Below are 19,083 nucleotides of genomic sequence, written 5' to 3'. Positions count from 1 at the left end.
CAGGCGTGTGCTGCGGCCTGCCTACCCTGGCCCAGGTAGGCCGTGCCGTCGAGCAGGCGTGTGCTGCGGCCTGCCTACCCTGCAGGCGGCCCAGGTAGGCCGTGCCGTCGAGCAGGCGTGTGCTGCGGCCTGCTACCCTGGCCCAGGTAGGCCGTGCCGTCGAGCAGGCGTGTGCTGCGGCCTGCCTACCCTGGCCCAGGTAGGCCGTGCCGTCGAGCAGGCGTGTGCTGCGGCCTGCCTACCCTGCAGGCGGCCCAGGTAGGCCGTGCCGTCGAGCAGGCGTGTGCTGCGGCCTGCCTACCCTGCAGGCGGCCCAGGACGCCGCCGCCTTGTGCGACGGGTTTGCGGGGTGCATTGAGCTCTCGGTGATCATCCACTTGCTGGCGTCGCGCCGCGGCGGCCCGCCAGACGGCCGCCTTGCCCGCCGTGACTTCCCGATCGCCGCCGCGCCGCTTTATTGCCGCTATCTTGAGGAGAACCGATTAGGATTAGCTCGAGAGAGTGAGAGAGGGAGAGTGAGAGCCCGCGGCGTTCCGCGCCTTGGCCGCCGCCTCACCTCGGTGTGCCCTTGCTCCACTTGCGCGTTTATCAATGCGGTCCGGCCCGCCGCGCTGCAGCAGGCTCATTCTCTGTCTCCCTGGCACCCATGGGGCGCACCGTGAGGCAGCGAAAGGGGCATCGTCGAATGCAGTGCTTGGAGTGAGCCTTCGGGCAGGCTGCAAGTGGCGAACGTCTCCATGGCATGACGCGGCGGGCAGGACACCGAGACCCTTGGCGGCTGCTTGGCGGAGTACGCGGTAGGCGGCCGTTCGGAGGACCAGGCTGGGCGTCCGGGGAAGCTCGCCGTCGTCGAGATGCGACGCCCTCGCGCCTTGCTTCGCGTTGTCGCAGTGCTTTGCCTGCCACGCCTCGGCCGGCAGCCGGCACCGCCGCGGGCCATACCGCCCCGCCCGCCGCCCCGCCCGCCCCGCCCCGCCCCGCCCCGCCCCGCCCCGCCCCGCCCCGCCACAGTGTGACATTGGGGGACGGGTTGCGCCGCTCCCTTGCCGCTCCGCTTTGCTTGGCTTCGCTTCGCTCCGCTCCGAGGCGATCGGGTCTTTATCTTAACAGGTCTGCGTCTTTGCGTCTTTACGAGTGTGCGCGGCCATCCGCGGACTGTCGGACCGTCGGACTGTCACCATGCAGGCCCGGGGCCCCTCCAACTCGCCTGCCAGGCGCAGCAGACCCATTCCGAGAGTCGCTTTCGTCGCTCTGTCTCCCTCGCACCTGCCCGGGACGCCCCGTGAGTGGGAGAGAGACAGAGCGACGAAAACGTCTCGCGGAATCAGTCTGCTGGCCGGCTAATGTAAGCAGCTTCGCCCGGCTTCGCCCGCTCCAGGCTGAGGCCGCGAGCGTCTTGGGTGTCACATCCATTCCCTCGGCCCTGCTTCGCCCTGCTGCCCCCGTGATTCAAGGACGCCCTGCATGCCTCGCAGCAGGACTGCAGTCTGCAGCAAAAAGGAGGCAGAGACAGAAGCCTGATCCGGGGCTCGGAGCCTGCTCCACTTCTCAAGCCGATTCCGAGCACCGATTCCGTCGTCCTCTCGCACTCTCAGGGCGTTCCACAGGGGTGCGAGAGACACGGTAAACACTGCGCTGCTCAAGCACGGAGCCAGAGGGGGACGGAAGGCGCCAAGGGTTGGCAAATACACTCCATTGCACCTGTAAGTCAAGTCGGCAACTCTGACCCCTGGAACTGCCTCTTGTTCCGCCCCTGCTGGCCGATTCCGAGCACTGCTTTTCCACGCTGTCTCTCTCGCTGCCTCACGGGACGCACCGCGAGTGCGAGAGAGTGCGCTGCCGGTACTCACCGCCGCCGCTGCGGTAGCACAGGTACGGGAAGCGCCAGACGGTGCCGAGGCCCACGCAGTACCCGACGCAGGCCAGGATGAACTGGGCGCGGTTGGCCCAGTGGCCGCGCCGCGTCGGCCGGTGCGCCGCGCCCTCCGACACCGAGCTGCACGACGAGCTCCTGGAGGACGAGTCGTACTCGGCGTGGCTGCAACACACGGACACACGGTCAGAACGGACAGGCTGCGGTAGACAGACACGGCGACAGACAGGACGCAGACGACAGACAGACAAGACGAGACAGAGAGCAGACAGACAGAAGCGAGACAGACAGACAGACAGACAGACGACAGACAGACAGACAAGACAGAGACAGAGCAGACAGACAGACAGACAGACAGACAGACAGACGCAGACAGACAGACAGACAGACAGACAGACAGACAGACAGACAGACAGACAGACAGACAGACAGACAGACAGACAGACAGACAGACAGACAGACAGACAGACAGACAGACAGAAAGACAGCGACATGACAGGTCAATTTCGGGAGACTTGGGCAGAGAGATACAAGGGGGAGCGGCGGTGTGAAAGCGTCGTCCAAGGCGACGGGCAACAGCCCCCAAGGCACCGCCGCACCGCAAGGCCTGCACGCTGCACCGCACCGCCTCGAAGACGCAGAAAGTCACTCATGGACCGACCGTCTGTGTAAATAGGCAATCATAGCTCGCCGTCTTTCCGGATCCGTCAACTGTGATTTCCCAAACCGAGGCTGAGGCTCTGTCTCTCTCGCACCCCCACGGGGCGCCCCATGAGTGCGAGCGAGACGGGGCGACTGGGCGCGCGGAGACTTGCACGCGGAGCGTGGCGACGCGGCGCTGCGGCAGTGCGTCTGTCGGACAATGCGGTCAATTACACGAGCAGGATGCAGGATGCTCATCAGGAGGGCCGGGCCTCGGCCCGCTGATAAGCGCGGCCCTGGACACCGCGCCGCTCGCGGCCACACGCCACGCGATCCACGCCGGGGCCGGCCGACCTGCCCGGCCTGCGCCTCAGCCTGTAGTGCCCACTCATTCCGAGAGTCGGTTTCATCGCTCTGTCTCTCTCGCACTCGCGGGGCGTCCCGTATGGGTGCGAGAGAGACAGAGCGACGAAGACGGCTCTCGGAATGAGTCTGCTGCAGGACATGGGACGGCGCATGGGATGGGACATGGCGCGGCGCGGCGCGCGTCCCCGAGCGGAGCGCGCCGCGGCCCGACGGCGCCCTTGGTAACCGGAGTCCAAGGTCGCCACGCTCGCGAGCCTCCATGGCGCTCTGTGGCGCTCGCCACGCGCGCGTGCATGTCGGGACCAATACTGTCACCGGGATGGGCCGCCATGCCGGCGTCGCGGCGCACAGCCTCGCGCAGCGCGTCCCAGCTGGCTGGGCTCGGACAGATGCTGCGCCGCGCCGCGCGGGGGCGGGCTGGCCGGCTGGCGGGCTGCTGGGTCTGGGCGGTCCGGGCGCCGGGCCGGCCGCCGCGTGTGGCGCCCTCCCGGCCGCGTGCGCGGACGTCGGCCGACTGCAGACTGACTCCGAGAGTCGCTCTCGTCGTCGCCCTGTCCGTCTCTCTCGCACCTATGCTGGACCGCTCCATGAACGCGAGAGAGACAGAGCGACGGTGCACAGTGGGCCAGAAGACCGGTAGAGGCGGCCCAAACTCCAGACGCGTTTTGAGCTCCAGAGTCGCTAAAAACAGGACTCGAACCGAACGTGTGACCCCATCAATGGATTGCTCTCCGAACGAGGAATCTATTGGTGGGGTCACACGTTCGGTTCGAGTCCCACTTAGCGACTCTGGAGCTCAAAACGCGTCTCTAGTTTTGGGCGCCCCACCGGTTCTCTGGCCCACTGTGCGGCGGCCTGCTGGCCGCGTGCCGTGCGGCCAATTGTAGTGCCGCACGCGACGCACGCGATGCCCATGCGTGACCATGCAAAGGACGAGGCAAAGGTCGGGGGAGGCGCCGCATCGCGCCGCATGGCCGCCAGCAGAGCGATCCCATCTCCGTCGCGCTGTCTCTCTCGCACCGCTGGAACGCCCCATGAGTGCGACGGAGACAGAGCGACCGAGGCTCTGTGTCGGTTTCGGTCCGGCCGGTGCTGCAACGCGCAACACGAGGTATTGCGCAAACCGCGGAGAGCCGATCATGTCTCTAAGTCCTCCGGGGTCCCCCAGGGCTCCGCGCGGCCGTGGTCAGAGTCGGCAACGAAACGCTGGTCCATGTGTTACTGTCAGGCACGGATCTGGGGCCAGGGTAATGGGGATGAGGGTAAATCGCCACCGAGATGGTAGGCAACAAGCACCACTTCCCTCCCTGCACGTGGGCAAAAGCACTCCTTTAACCGCTTCCTAAGAAAATCCTGGGGTCTGCGCATGGTGAGGGAGAAGATGGAAAATGGGGGGAGGGGTTGCAGTGCAGGTGCTTCGGGAGCAGCAGACTGATTATGAGAGTGGTTTTCTTCGCTCTGTGTCTTTCGCACTCATGGGGCGTGCCGTGTAGGTACGAGAGAGACAGAGCGACGAAAACGATTCTCGGGATCAGTCTGCTGCACTGCGAACAGCACGTGGCGGACTGCGGTCTTTGTTGTCGCCGTCCGCGGCGGTCCGCGGCATTGCGGCATTTCCACTTGCGCGGCAACCAGCGGCTGCATGCTGCATCCCAGGCAGAGCGGTCCAGTTTACCTAATTGCTGTGACTTTGCAGTTTGTCCGTCCGTCCGTCCTTCCGTCCAGGCCGGCGTGCATGCCGAGCACGCCCCGCCCGCCGCCCGAAATAGGCCGAGTACAGCCCGGGGCCTTCCTAGGCGCCACGGGTCGGGCACCGGGACCTCGGGGAGGTCGGGGACGTCGGGGACCTCGGGGACGTCGAGGACGCCGAGGACAGCCCGGGGCCTTCCTAGGCGCCACGGGTCGGGCCCCGGGACCTCGGGGACGGGGGACGTCGGGGACGTCGGGGACGTCGAGGACGCCGAGGACAGCCCGGGGCCTTCCTAGGCGCCACGGGTCGGGCCCCGGGACCTCGGGGACGGGGGACGTCGGGGACGTCGAGGACGACGGGGACGTCGAGGACGACGGGGACGTCGGGGACGTCGAGGACGTCGAGGACGCCGAGGACGCCGAGGACGACGGGGACGTCGAGGACCCCGAGGAAGTCGAGGACGTCGGGGACGTCGTCGGGGAAGTCGAGAACGACCGGGACGTCGGGCACGTCGAGGACATCGAGGTGGCGGGAAGGGCGCCAAGGATGGATCCGGAGACGTGTGTAGGGAGGAGGGGGTGGATGTGATATCGCTAAGTTGCTCCCTTCAAAGGCATAAAGTGCGACTTCGTGCCTCCTTTCCAGGCGGCTTTCCACCCGGACCCACCCCCACCCCCGGAAGGGCGACGCATTACTCACGGACGCCGCAGCGACGAACCGGCGTAAGAGAACCGCTGGAAGGCGACGCCCTGGCCGGGGCCCTGGCCCTGGTTCTGCAGGCACCGCATGCCGGGCAGCTCCTGCAGCTCCAGCTCCAGGACCTCGATGACGTGCGCCGACGCCTTGCGCGAGAGGGCGGCCGCGGCCGCGGCGAAGTCGACGACGTCGTGGAAGGCGATGGAGGCCTTGCGCGACGCCATGCCGCCGAGCTCGACGAGGCCGACGGACGCCTTGCGCGTGTTGGCCACGGCGCCGGCCACGGCCTCGCTCATGCGGCGCACCGTGCGCCCGGGGCCGAAGCCCGGCGGCGGCTGCAGCACGCCCTGCACGCCCTGCGACGGGCGCCGCCACCCCGCGTACAGCGTGAAGCCCGGCGGCTCCAGCTGCAGGCTGTCCTCGAAGTAGCCGCAGCTGCTGGTCGTCGTGGAGGTGGAGCTGGCGGAGGAGCACCGCCGCACGGACTCCACGTAGCCGTCCGCGTCGGCGAAGCTGTCCGCGCGCCACATGCCATCCCGGCGACGCCGCGCCGCCGCGCTCTCGCTGGAGGCCAGGGCCAAGGTCAGGCAGCCGCGTCAGTGTGGGTACCAAAGAGAGGGGCCGAACACCCCTCCGTCAGTTGGAGCGCAACTGCGGCCGCCGGCCGGGTACCGGCTGGGGTGTTCCTGCAGACCTATTCCGAGAGCCCTTTTCGTCGCTCTGTCTCTCTCGCACTCGTAGGGCATCCCGTATAGGTGCGAGAGAGACAGAGCGACGGAGAGGTCTCTCGGAGTCAGCCTACTGCCCGCTCTCCTTGCACCCACACTGCCCTACCGGCTGTCCGACTCGTCGCTGCTGTCCGAGCTGCCGCCAGTGTCGCGGGTGGAGGCGGCGGAGGCGGCGGAGGAGCTGTAGTCGCGGGCGGGGTACACCTTGCGGATGGCGCCGTAGCGGTTCGGGTTGTCCGCCGCGGCCTGGTTCAGCTTCTCGGCGCTGCCGACGCAGTCCGAGAAGTACACCTCCGCGGTCGTGAGCGGGTCGGTGTCGCTGTCCATGGCCACGCGGGGCGGGCGGGGCGGGGCGCGCGGCGCTGGCGGCGTCGCGACCGCGGCGAGGGTCTTGGACCACTGGCGCTGGGTACGCGAGATGCGCGCTGCCCCGGTACTTTAGCGCCCTCAGGACCAGCTGACCGATTCCGAGAGTCGCTTTCGTCGCCCCGTGTCTCTCCCACCCACTCAGCATGCCCCTCGAGTGCGAGAAAGACAGAGCGACGAAGACGACTCTCGGAATGAGTCTGCGGGCGGCGGGCCGGCGGCGCCAGGGCGTCACAGGTAGTGCGGCCGCCGTGCCTCGCCTCGCCGCGATCGCTAAGCCGCGCATTTAGAGCTCGTTGGCACCTGGCGGCCACTCGCACCCCCACCAAGCGGGCCGCCCGATGCCGCCCGAAAGCACCAAAGTGCGCAAACTCGCCGAAAACAAGCAGCCGGCCGGCCGGCCTGGGCTGGCCGCGGTGGAGCAGGGCCGCCAGCACCGCGTTGGCATTCCGGCAGCGCGAGGCCCCGCGCCGTCCACGCCGAGGGCATCTGCATCTAGTGCCGCCGCCGCGCCGGCCGGAATCAGAATGAGTCGCCCTCCTGTCCCCACGGACCGCGTCGAGGCGCGGCGAGGACCGCGTCGAGGCGCGGCGAGGACCGCGGCGGGCATCGCGACTACCCGCGGTGTACCAGCCGGTTCGAACCGGTCCTGGCCCCGCTGGCGGTATATCCGGTTCGAGGATCGAACGCGGGGGTGCTCCTGGACGAGACGACGGCCGTCGCCGTCGTGTATACACTAGCGGAGTGGAGAATGGAGCCGGATGGGAAATTGGCCGCTGCTTGGTGGTGTGGCGCGGGTGGTGTGGAAGGCGAGGGCGTTTCTCGCAGGTGCGGCGACAACGACGGAGACTGTGAGGCGCCGTCGGCCCGCGCCTTTGGCGAGGCCTTTGGCCGAACGCGTTTACTCCTCGTCGTCGGCGCGTTGCTCGGCGCGTTATCTCGAGACGGAAATCGGCCGCCAAATCCCCCCATTCGTCTCGAGAGCCGCGGGGCGCTAATCTGCGGAAAGCGCTTTTGTACCTCGGCGCCTCGATCCATTCCTCGGCTCTCGACCCGTTCGTCGGCTCGACCCATTCGTTGGGTCGCGTTTTGAGCTCCAGAGTCGCTAAACAGGACCCGAACCGAGCGCGTGACCCCACCAATGGATTCCCCGTTCGGAGAGCAATCCGTTGGTGTGGTCACACGTTCGGTTCGAGTTCCGTTTAGCGACTCTGGACTGGAGTTCAAAACGCGTCCGGGATTTTGGCCGCCTCCACCGGCCTTCTGGCCCACTGCGCGACGGCGCGGGCCGAGTTAGGCCGACGAACACAAAGCACACCAACACGGCCGGGCCGGCCAACAGGCCAACGAGGGCCGGGTTATGAAAGTCACGCTCTCCACCACGACCACCGCGACGACGTGCCAGAGTGGTGCCAGGCCAGGGCCGAGCCGGCGGCAGGCAGGCCGCAGACCACGAGGGTAGTTTACGGCACTGCTTTTTAACGAAGCCAAACTGTCCAAAAGAGCGCTTCCTGCAAAATCCCTTCATTCTTGGAGCTCTTAGGAGCGCCGAGTGGCCCTGCGACAGGCTGATTCCGAACGTTGTCAACGAACATGGAGCGTTCCGCGGGGGTGCGAGAGAGACAGAGCGACGTCGCAGCATTGCTCGGAATAAAAGCCATTGCACTGGGAAAATTTGGGGGGCCACATACTGATGACTTCAAGGCCAGTTTTCCCTACAAGTGTGTCATCAATCCAGTCGATGACATTGTTACGCACTGTCACGCCCATGCATTCAATGCAATTTCTGATAAAATTTTCATCATTTCAAAGCGATGAAATTGGCACTACAGTGACAACACATTTTCAGAGCGAGGTGGCTGGCGAGGTGTTTACTCTGAAGAACCGTTTTGTCTATCTTGTCTCTCACGCAACCCTTTGCGCCGTGTGAGTGCGACAGAGACAGAACCACGAAACGACTCTCCGGAAGCATCATACGGTGAGGTGGGGCTTTCCAGGGCGTTTCCACTTCTCCCTCGCACAAGTACACGGGATTGTGATTCACGCACGCTGCACGTGCGTTGCACTGGCGGCGTGTGTGTGTGTGTGTGTGTGTGAGTGAGTGCGAGTGTGTGTGTGTGTGTGTGTGTGTGTGTGTGTGCAGGTGATAACGCCAACGTACTTCCGCTCATCAGGATACGAAGAACGAAGAAGAGGATCATGCGGGGTAAGTCCTCGAGTGACTTCGCCTTGGCAGTAAGCATAGCGCATTGCGAAAGAGTTTTAAAAAAAAATTGGGGGGAAACAAGGAATGGTGGCATTGAATCTGCGCCGCGGCTAACTCTGGTGGAACGCGTGGCGACGGGATTGAGCGGGGAAAGGCGGAGTGGGGGAGGGGGGCACCTGGCGAATGCCCATGCCTGCCGCCGCCACCGCCACTTTGCGACCACGTGGCCGAGCCCCCACGGCCCCTCCCGCCCCTCGGACACCGAGAGACCGCTGCCGGGCCGCTGCCGCCGCTCTGCTTTGGCGGCAGGAAGGAGCTGATTGACCCACCTCCCCGCTCCGCCGCGCCACGCCACGCCGCGCCACGCCAGGCAACGCCACGCCCTGCCACGCCCTGCCACGCCCTGCACGCGCCCCGCCGTGCTCCGCCACGCCCCGCCCCGCCGGCCGCGACTGCCGCAACCAGCGCTGCAGCCGCTGCAGCCATTTGGCGGATTGCAAACACACTCCGACACCACGCCACGCCACGCCGCCGTCATTACCAGCGGCTCTATATCACTGGCCAAACACACCTCTCTCCCCTCATCACCATTTAAAACGCCTGGAGGGGAAGGGGGGGCACTCACTGGGGCAGTGGGGCTCGCTGGTCCCTGGCGCGTGGAGTGTGGGGCCGAGCAGGGCCGAGCGGGGCGTATATTACAGTGGCATTCATATGCATTCGTTGTTCCGTTTTGCGAGAGGGGCGACTGGAGTGACAGCGGAGACACCAGGGCCGCAGCCCGGCCAGGCAAAGCGACTTCCAGCGCGACGCAGCCGGACGGCCTTCCATCGCCACTAAGGGCGCAGGTTCACTGGGAAACCTAACCTAACCTAAACCTAACCACGCTGGTTCACTGGGAAATCAGTACGGAAATCGCAACAAAGTCAACGGCAACCAGCCACCATGTTAACACAATGAAGGGGAGTGCTTCGCCGCTCGCTTCGAGTGTTCGAGCCGCCCGCATCGCCACGGAGACCCCCCTCCTTCTGCACACCGATTCCGAGAGTCGTTTTCGTCGCACCTAAACGGGACGCCCCTGGAGTGCGAGAGAGACAGAGGGACGAAAGCGACTCTCAGTGTGCTGCGCTGTGCGCCGCGACGACCGACTCGCCACGGCGAAACCACGGCCGAGTTGCATAGGTCAGGGTTCTGGGCGGGCGGCGGGCCGGGCCGGCCCACAGTGGGCCAGAAGACCGGTGGAGGTGGACAAAACTCTGGACGCGTTTTGAGCTCCAGAGTCGCTAAACAGGCCTCTAATAGAACGTGTGACCCCACCGATGGATTGCTCGTTCGGAGAGCAATCCATTGGTGGGGTCACACGTTCGGCTGGGTGCTGTTTAGCGACTCTGGAGCTCAAAACGCGTCAGGAGTTTTGTCCGCCTCCACCGGTCTTCTGGCCCACTGTGGGCCGGGCCCCGGGCCTGGGCCGCCCTGGCGTTGCCGGCGGTTGCCGGCCATCACGTGCCGGCCGTGCACGGAGCGCTGGAGCGGGCGGGGAAAGCAAAGCAACCTGCAGACTGATTCCGAGAGACGTTGTCGTCGCTCCGTCTCTCTCGCACCTACGGGGGAAGCCCCCTGAGTGCGAGGGAGACGCAGCGACCGAAAAGACTCTGGGAATCAGTCTGCAGCAGACGGCCGGGCCGGGACCACACAGTGGACCACACAGGACCACCCGCAAAGGTCAAGCTCTGCAACGCGCTGCGCCGAGCCGCGTTCACCGCGGCGTGTTCACGGCGTGTTCACCATACCCCCCCCCCCCTTTCTCGTGTGACGTCCCCTGTCGAGATAGGGTCCCTTAATTGCCCTTCCTCGAAACAAGGTATGATAAGGGGCAGGTAAGACGCAGGTGAGTCACTGTCACTCACTCGCCCGCCCACTCACACAGACACGCCCGTATCACACACCACCACTACACGCAGGCAGGTGGGTGTTATGCATTGGTTTTTATTTGCGCGCGATGACGAATAAATGCCCCGTGATTCACTCATTGGCGCTCCATTCCCAGAAACACTCGGAGAGACTCGGAGCGGGTCACCGTTCGGTCACCGTGGCCCCCGGCCCGGCGGCCGGTTTGGTTGTGTTTTCCCCATCGCTTCTTTTCCTCTGCATGATCACTGAGAATGAAAGAGTCTTCACGTCAATTCCCAATTTACCCCCCTCGCCCTCATGGGGAGACAGGGTGACCCAGGGGCGCCCACTGTTCGGAAATCGAGCTGTAGCGCGGTCTTCAACAGTGGAAGTGCCGGATCTGGAGTGGTTTCCTCCTCCTCTACACAGCCTAAAAGTGGGGGCACAAACTAAAGCATGCTCTAGAAACTCAAGAGAGTGCACGGCATGCCGCACCTAGGATTCTACCACAAAGCACGCTTCACCCAAGAAAAGTACTTGCAAGCACACTCTTACCTGAAGCATGCATGGCAAGCACACTCCAAGGAAGAGCATGCTTGCAAGCACTCTCTTGGGTGAAGCGTGCTTTGTGGTTGACTCCTAGGTGCAGCATGCCATGCACTCTCTTGAGTTTCTAGAGTGAGTGTAGAAAAGACGAAAGGACTTAGTGTCGTGGTGCGTTGACGCGGCGTTGCGGCGTGGCCCGGAGTGTCACGGCCGTCCGCGGCCATCGCGGCTCGGGTTCCACGGTTCGCGCGGTGGCGACGGCGGCGATGGCGGCGACGACGCCCCGGCCGGCCGGGTCAAGCCGTCACGCCGTCAAGCGCAGCCGATCGGCTTCCCGGCGCCTCGCCTCGCCTCGCCGCGCTCCGCTCGCGCTGGCGCCATGCACCGCGGCACGCTCCTGCACACTGATTCCGAGCGTCGCTCCCGTCGCTCTGTCTCTCTCGCACCCACACCACCCACCCGCGAGAGCGAGAGAGACAGCGCGACGAAATCGACTCTCAGTCTGCAGGAGCATGCCGCTCACACGCGCCGCACATTATTGTCAGTCACGAGCACGACGGCGGAAGGAAGGCACGACGGCGCGGTGCAGCGGCCACTCTGTCTCTCTCGCACTCACGGCGCGTCCCGTTCGGGTGCGAGAGAGACAGCGGCAGGGCGGCGGAGGAGAATGCGGAGAAGAGGGCGCTGCATTTGCACATGGCAGGGCGGCGCGCCGCGGCGGGGATCAACTAAAGATAACAGATGATGCTAAGGTTGGCACGCTATTATCAAGGCAGGCCTAGCGAGCGGCAGACTCCGCTCCGTGCCGTGCCGTGCCGTGCCGTGCCACTGCCGTTTAACCGCGCCCCCGCGGCCCTAGGAGCGTCAGCGTCCAATGTCAGGGACGGCCGGGCTTGACGTCGGCAAGGTTGCCGAGAGCTCGGATCTCGGACAACTGAGGGCTCGACTGCACGAGTCCCGCGAGAAGCCCCGAGCAGTGAGTGATCCACAGAGTCGCCACGGCCGCGCGCTGCCCGGTGCGCCGCGCGCCGCCGTGAAGCAACAGCAACAAGCGTATCGCATGTGTTGTTTGGCCGTCGGTCTATCTGGCTGCCGATCGAGCTCGCGCGCGCCGCGCTCGCGTGCGATATTCCGAAGCGAAGCCGGCCGGAGCGCGGAGGAGAGTCAGCCAGCGAGCGATTCAGAGATCGGTTTCTCGCTCTGTCTCTCTCGCACCCTGCCGGAGAGCCCCAGGAGCGCGAGAGACAGTCTTCCGAACCGCTCGCCACGGCAGATCGGAGCAGCGCTATCGGAGGCGGGGCTGATCCTGATGGGCGCGCGGCGTGCCTCGCGCGTCGCTCGCACAGGCCGTTACTTCAGAATGTTTCTTAAGGGCAAGCAAAAGTTGAGAGGCACAGAGAAGGAAAGGGGCACAGGAAAGGGCAGGTTCAGCGCGGGGAAATTATCAACCTAAGTGTCAATTGAAAGGATCAACAGAGAAAACTGCGCATATTTGCGCAAACAGTAATACGCGGCTGTGAAACATTAAAAAATTGGCAATTTTCCCCTTTTTGATAGAAAATTCGTCCCAACGAAGAAAGAATCCAGGCAACCGTGTCTCCACCCCAACCGTCAGCCCCCCTGCCCCTTCTCTTGAACTAACACTCAAGAAAAGGCCACCCGGAAGTGCAACAGAATTGATGGGAATGCTGATCTTCTGACTTCCATGTTGTTTCATTGATCTGTGATCAGCTCTTTCAGAAAAAAAACCTAAGCCAATCTTAAAAACTGTGTGCCACAGTTCTTTCACTTTTAGTTGACCCCTTTGATGACCAGGCTAATGAGCCTGCCATGTTATTGTTCCATGAAGAGTTAAATGATATATCATTTAAAAATTGATTTTAGGAAATTGGAGTTTGACAGTTGTTATAAAATCTGTAGCCATGATTTTTTACAGTTTAATCATGAGACAAGGGGTAATGGACTCGCAACGGAGCTGGCCGGAATCTCTGCTTCCGAATTGTAGTTCACTATTTCTCCGACTAAATGTGCGATTTTGAGATGGCTCGGGCATTTGGAAAGAAGACACTTGAAGTATGCCCAAATTCAAAAAAGTTTCTTTCCCACAGGGCCCAAACAGGAACAGGTTACCGTTGCGCTTCTCAAATGCGCAGGGCGACGGCCATGGTGCCAGGGCGACGCAGGGGGACGCATCTTCACTTGCGATAGAAGCTTCGATGCCGCAAAGTGACCGGACATAGTTGTCTTCGACATATATCAAGTGCACAACTTGTCCCATCACTTTTGCGGCATCCGGAAGCGTTTATCGCAAGTTGAAGATGCGTCCCCCCTGCGTCGCCGCTGGCACCATGGCCGTCGCCCTGCGCATTTGAGAAGCGCAACGGTGAAACTGTTCTTGTTCAAGCCCTGGTGGAAAAATCGAAACTCTTTTGAATTTTGGGCATACTTTAAGGTATCTTCTTTCTGAAAATGCCCGAGCCATCTAAAAAATCGCACATTTAGTCGGAGAAATAGTGGACTACAATTCGCAAGGCAGAGATTCCGGCCAGCTTCGTTGCGAGTCCATTACCCCTTGTCTCATGGTTTAATTTAAGTGATGTTTTCGACTCCTTTTTGACTCCTTTCAGCAGTTTTCAATTGTTTCGTCTGAAATTTACATTTAAAAACAACAATATGTTTTGCATTGATCTAGTGGAAAGAGAGACTGCTCCCGCAGACTCAGAAAAATACACATAAAATACGATATTAAATCAATTTTCGGGAACCACGGCTGAGATAAGGTCACACTTGCCGCCGCTTGTTCAAAATTTTTTGAAGTAAGACCAAAAGAGGGTCTGTACCAAATTTGGGACATATACGATCGAAAATGGCTGAAATGTAGGTTTTGAGCGCCTAAAAGGGCGTTTTAGCCCACTGTGCGGGGATCAACTAAAGATAACTGATGATGCTAAGGTTGGCACGCTATTATCAAGGTAGGCCTAGCGAGCGGCAGACTCCGCTCCGTGCCGTGCCGTGCCCTGCCGTGCCGCGCCCTGCCGCGCCCCCGCGGGGCCGCTAGGGCGCCAGCGTCCCAATGTCAGGGACGGCCGGGCTTGACGTCGGCAAGGTTGCCGAGAGCTCGGATCTCGGACAAGACTGAGGGCTCGCCTGCACGAGTCCCGCGAGAAGCCCCGAGCAGTCCTGAGTGATCCACAGAGTCGCCACGGCCCGGCCGCGCTGCCCGGTGCGCCGCGCGCCGCCGTGAAGCAACGAGCAACAAGCGTATCGCATGGTGTTGTTTGGCCGTCGGTCTATCTGGCTGCCGATCGAGCGTCGCGCCGCGCCGCGCTCGCGTGCGATATTCCGAAGCGAAGCCGGCCGGCTAGCGCGGAGGAGAGTCAGCCAGTCGAGCGATTCAGAAGATCGGTTTCTCGATCTGTCTCTCTCGCACCCTGCCGGAGAGCCCCAGGAGCGCGAGAGACAGTCTTCCGAATTGCTGCCACGGCAGATCGGAGCAGCGCTATCGGAGGCGGGGCTGATCCTGATGGGCCGCACGGCGTGCCTCGCGCGTCGCTCGCACAGGCCGTTACTTCAGAATGCGGGCAGGGCAGGGCAGGGCAGGGCAGGCGGGCAGGGCGGGGCAGGGCAGTCAGGGCAGGAGCAGGGCAGGCAGGGCAGGCAGGGCAGGGCAGGCAGGGCAGGGCAGGCAGGCGGCAGGGCAGTCAGGGCAGGGCAGGGCAGGCAGGGCAGGGCAGGGCAGGGCAGGGCAGGGCAGGGCAGGGCAGGGCAGTCAGGGCAGGCAGGGCAGGGCGGGGCAGGCAGGGCAGGGCAGGGCAGGCAGGGCAGGGCAGGGCAGTCAGGGCAGGGCAGGGCAGGGCAGGGCAGGGCAGGGCGGGCAGGGCAGGGCAGGGCAGGGCAGGGCAGGGCAGGGCAGGGCAGGGCAGGGCAGGGCAGGGCAGGGCAGGGCAGGGCAGGGCGGGCAGGGCAGGGCAGGGCAGGGCAGGGCAGGGCAGGGCAGGGCGGGCAGGGCAGGGCAGGGCAGGGCAGGGCAGGGCAGGGCAGGGCAGGGCAGGGCAGTTCAGGGCAGGGCAAGGCAGGGCAAGGCAGGGCAGGGCAAGGCAGGGCAAGGTGCGCGCCGGGTCGTGTCCAGCTGAGCCGTGCCGCCGTCGTACAGTGCTTCGTCGCTCTGTCTCTCTCGCACTCCGGCGGGCCGCCGGGCCGTCCCGTGAGTGCGAGAGAGACAGAGCGACGAAGCCCCTGTTCGGAATCCGCCCGCAGCCCGGGGCACTGCTTGACTGCTTGGCGCTTGGCGGCGCTGATGAACGCGCCGTCGTAGCGGACCGGACCGGAGGTTCATTGGAGTTCAGCGCGCGGACGGACGGACGGACGACGACGCGCCTGAATCCGCGGACCGGGAATGCTGTGCGTGTGTGTGTGCGCGAATGTGTGTCTGTGTGTTGCGTGTCTGAGTCTCTGTGTGAGTGTTGCGCGTGTGTGCGGGCGTGTGTGTGCGAAGTGACTCTGCCTCTCTGGCTCTGCCTGTCTTCCAGATCGACCGCGTGCCCGTCCGTCCGTCCGTCTTGCCGCCCGCCCTGTTGGAATGCCCGGTGGACATCACCGAGGCGCTCCTTGAACGTCCTGTGCGTCCATGCCGCTGCCTCCATGGTGCAGCCTCCACGCTGCACCCTCCATGGCGCAGCCTAGCCTCCATGGTGCAGCCTCCCTTGTGCAGCCATGGTGGTGCCGTCCATGAATGACACGGGCATGGACATCTCCAGGAGTCCGTAAACTCTCCCAACTTCCATGGTTCAGAAGCGAGAGTCGGGAGCCCGCCCATCCGCTGCCGCTCAAAGCGCCTGCAATCCCCAGGGTAGGCCGCGCCGCGGCACAGGGCTGCTTTGCGGTGCGGCCTACCTCGACTTCCGCAGGCGCTCCGGCTTGGAGCGTATAACAGGGGCCGCTACGGTAACCGAGTCTGTTCGTGCGTCCACCCGTCTGCCTGCCCGCCCGCCCGCCTGTCTTTCTGTCATCTGTCTGTCTGTCTGTCTGTCTGTCCGTCCGTCTGTCTGTCTGTGTGTCTGTCTGTCTGCCTGTCTGCCTGTCTGTCAGTCTGCCTGTCTGTCTGTCTGTCTGCCTGCCTGCCTGCATGCCTGTCTGCCTGCCTGTCTGTCTGTCCGTCTGTCTGTCTGTCTGTCTGTCTGTCTGTCTGTCTGTCTGTCTGTCTGTCTGTCTGTCTGTCTGTCTGTCTGTGTGGACAGCTCGTCTGCCGATTGACTCCGTGGAGCAGCGCGTGATACGCGAGGGCGTGCGTGGCCGTGCATATGGATTCGGCATCTGGCGGGCAGCAGGCGGCAGGTACCGCGTGGTCCGCGAGCAGCACAGCGACTCTGCCTCTCTCGCTCCTATACGGGACGCCCCACGAGTGCGAGAGAGACAGAGCGACGAAATCGGCGTCCAGAATCAGTCTGCAGCACAGCGCGGCGCCGACTGCAGACTGATTCCGAGAGTCGTGTTCCTCGCTGTCTCTCTTGCACTCGCGGGGCGTCCCGCATGGGTGCGAGAGGGACAGAGCGACGAAACCGACTCTCGGAATGAGTCTGCTGGCGTGGCAGCGCGTGGCACGGTGGCATGCACACGTACGGCAGGCCCGAAGGCCAAACAGGCCAGCGAGGCGACAAAAGGTGTAATTATTCTTTTGGCCATATGCAACGCGCGGCGGCCCAGCTCGGCCTGTGTGGCCCGCGCTCTCTGTAGGCTGATTCCAAAATGCGCCCTCGTCGCTCTGTCTCTCTCGCGCCCGTACGACACGCCCCGTGAGTGCGACAGAGACAGAGCGACGCGTGGGTGTCACCTGCGCGCCGAACGGCAAACGGGCTGCTAGGTGCGCTGCTTGTTGTGCTTACGGAGGCACTTCGGCGCCACATCGGACGAGCGGGCCGAAATGCAAACCGGGCGCCCGAGACATGCCGCCCTGCGCCCGCGTCGCCAAGTGTATCGCGTGCAGTGTGACGCGTATTTCTGCCAGTGTGGCGGAGGATTTTGATCTGACGTGCGATACGCCGTGCTCGCGGCGCGGCGCGACTCCCTCGACATCCTGGTGTGGGTGCGACAGTGCGACGTCGACGTCAGGGCGGAGCGGGGCGGAGGCACGAGGACGACGGCATTAGCGGCCGCAGAGGCCGGCGCACAGTGGATTTGCCGGAAGACCGCGGCGCCGGCTGGACCCATACCGAACGCGTGACCCCACCAATGGATTCCTCGTTCGGAGAGCAATCCATTGGTGGGGTCACACGTTCGGTTCGAGTCCCATTCAGCGACTCTAGAGCTCAAAACACGTACGGAATTTTGGCCGCCCCCTCCGGTCTTCTGGCCCGCCCACTGTGCGGCGCGGCGTGGACGACGGCGATGCGAACGGACCTCCAAGAGGACCGGCACGGCCTCGCCGGAGACGGGCCACGCGGCCACGCTCTAGGCCAGGGAGAAGGCTGGGCGGGGAGCGGCAAGGAGCGGCACGATGCCGTGATCCGACCCGCGGGGAGGCGGGGCGGCGGAGGGGGCTCTTGTCTTTTTCGGAAAGGAGTGGAAACGGGAGGAGAGGAAGAGCAAAAAGCGATAAGCCGTGCGTCAAACCGGCTCAAACAGCTGTCGGGTCGGCCCGCGATTCGCGACGCGCTGGCGCTGCAGCGGCTGTGCATCCGCGCGCGGGAGTGTGTTTGAGTGTGTGTATTTGTGTGCGTGTGCGTGTGTGAGTGTTCGCGCGCGCATTTGTGACCTGACCCACCTGGCCGCAGCGCTGCGCTGCGCCTGGCCGTGTCGCGTCCATGCCCTCAAATCGGCGCGGTGGCCGTGGCGTGCCCTGGCGTGCCCCGGCGGGCCGTGACCGTCTTGGCATTACTCACATCCTGGCGCCGTTCATGGAGTAGTTGAGCAGCTCGGTGGGGGACGTGGGCACGCGGCGGATGGTGAGCTTGCGGCCGTCCGTGGAGCCCATGCCGATGGACGCCAGGGAGCGCACGGAGGCGGCGTCGGACAGCAGGTGGCGGTCGTGGCCGGGGAGGTGCACGTCGTGCGGCGGCAGTGCGGGCAGGTGCATGGACGCCCACGAGGCGCACGACGACGGCGGCACGGCCCCGTCGTCCCGGAGGCAGCGCATGGAGCGGAACCGGTGGCCGGAGCCCGGCGTGAAGGCGTCCACGTGCGCCTTGAGCGCGCCTTGGCCGCCGGCCTGCGCGACGCCGGCCTGCGCGACGCCGGTGACAACGCGGGCTGCAGGGCCGGGGTCGCGGCGCCGTTGGCCGCGCCGTTGACGGGGCCGTTGGCGAGGCCATTGGCCGGCGTCCTGGGCGGCGTCCGCACGCCGTCATTGCTTGGGCACCGGCTCAACGCCAAGGGGCTGTGCGGCCCGCCGTGCGGCGTCGGCGTCGGCGCGGTGGCGGGCCGCTGCTTCCGCGGGCTGTCATGCTGCGAGGCCGCGACCGGCGCGGGACTCGAACCTGGACCCGCCGCCGCCACGGGCCTCCGTATGCTGAGCGCGGGCGACGGCGGCTCGACGGCGGCCTTTTTCGAGCTGACGACCGAGTCAGCGGCAACGGGTGGCACGGCCGCGGAGGCCGCCGGCACGATCACGATCTTCTTGCCCGCCGACGTGGTGCCGGTGGGGCCGGGCAGCAGCAGCTTCCTCTTGACGTCCTCGTGGTCCTTGCCCTTGGCGACCTCGTCGAGCTGGCCGCTCGACTTGAACAGGAGGCCCAGCCCCGCCTGGAGGCTGGCCTGGATGTTCTGCTGCAGGTTGCTGTTCTTCTCGTTCTTGGCCTTGACGCGCGGCGACGCGGGCAGGCTGCGCACCGTTTGCGACGACGGCGGCGCCGGCGTCACCGTCGCCGTGGAGCTAGGCACGGCGCTGCCGTCCATGGCCGCACGACCCGGGCCGGGCCCGCGCGAGGCCTGGAGGCCCTCGGCCTGGAGGCCCTCCCACACGACCGTCGACCGCCGTGCTTCGGGCCGCTCCACTCCGCGGCGCGATGCGCGATGGGCTTCGCGGGACACTGAGAGACTGAGACGAGACGAGGTTTGACGCGACTTGACGAGACCAGCCGACACGACA

At 64.6% G+C, this 19,083-nt stretch overlaps 1 protein-coding gene across 1 annotated transcript in view; it reads right to left on the bottom strand.

Moving 5' to 3' along the window:
- Nucleotides 1-19,083, bottom strand: part of LOC117654383 (sodium- and chloride-dependent GABA transporter ine-like) — a 26,857-nt gene extending 7,774 nt beyond the window's left edge. Inside the window, exons 1-3 of the mRNA XM_034400984.1 lie at nt 18,255-19,083; nt 17,879-18,204; nt 1,851-2,038 (exon numbers count right to left, since the gene is read on the bottom strand). Coding sequence (XP_034256875.1) covers nt 1,851-2,038; nt 17,879-18,204; nt 18,255-18,890 — 1,150 coding nt within the window. The 5' untranslated portion in view covers nt 18,891-19,083. The remainder of the gene's footprint in view (nt 1-1,850; nt 2,039-17,878; nt 18,205-18,254) is intronic.

This window comes from Thrips palmi, unplaced genomic scaffold (assembly GCF_012932325.1).
Source record: "Thrips palmi isolate BJ-2018 unplaced genomic scaffold, TpBJ-2018v1 HiC_scaffold_10, whole genome shotgun sequence".
In the NCBI taxonomy this organism is placed as follows: Eukaryota; Metazoa; Arthropoda; class Insecta; order Thysanoptera; family Thripidae; genus Thrips; species Thrips palmi.
Note: the sequence above shows the minus strand (reverse complement) of the source record. Positions and strands in the feature narration are given on the sequence as shown.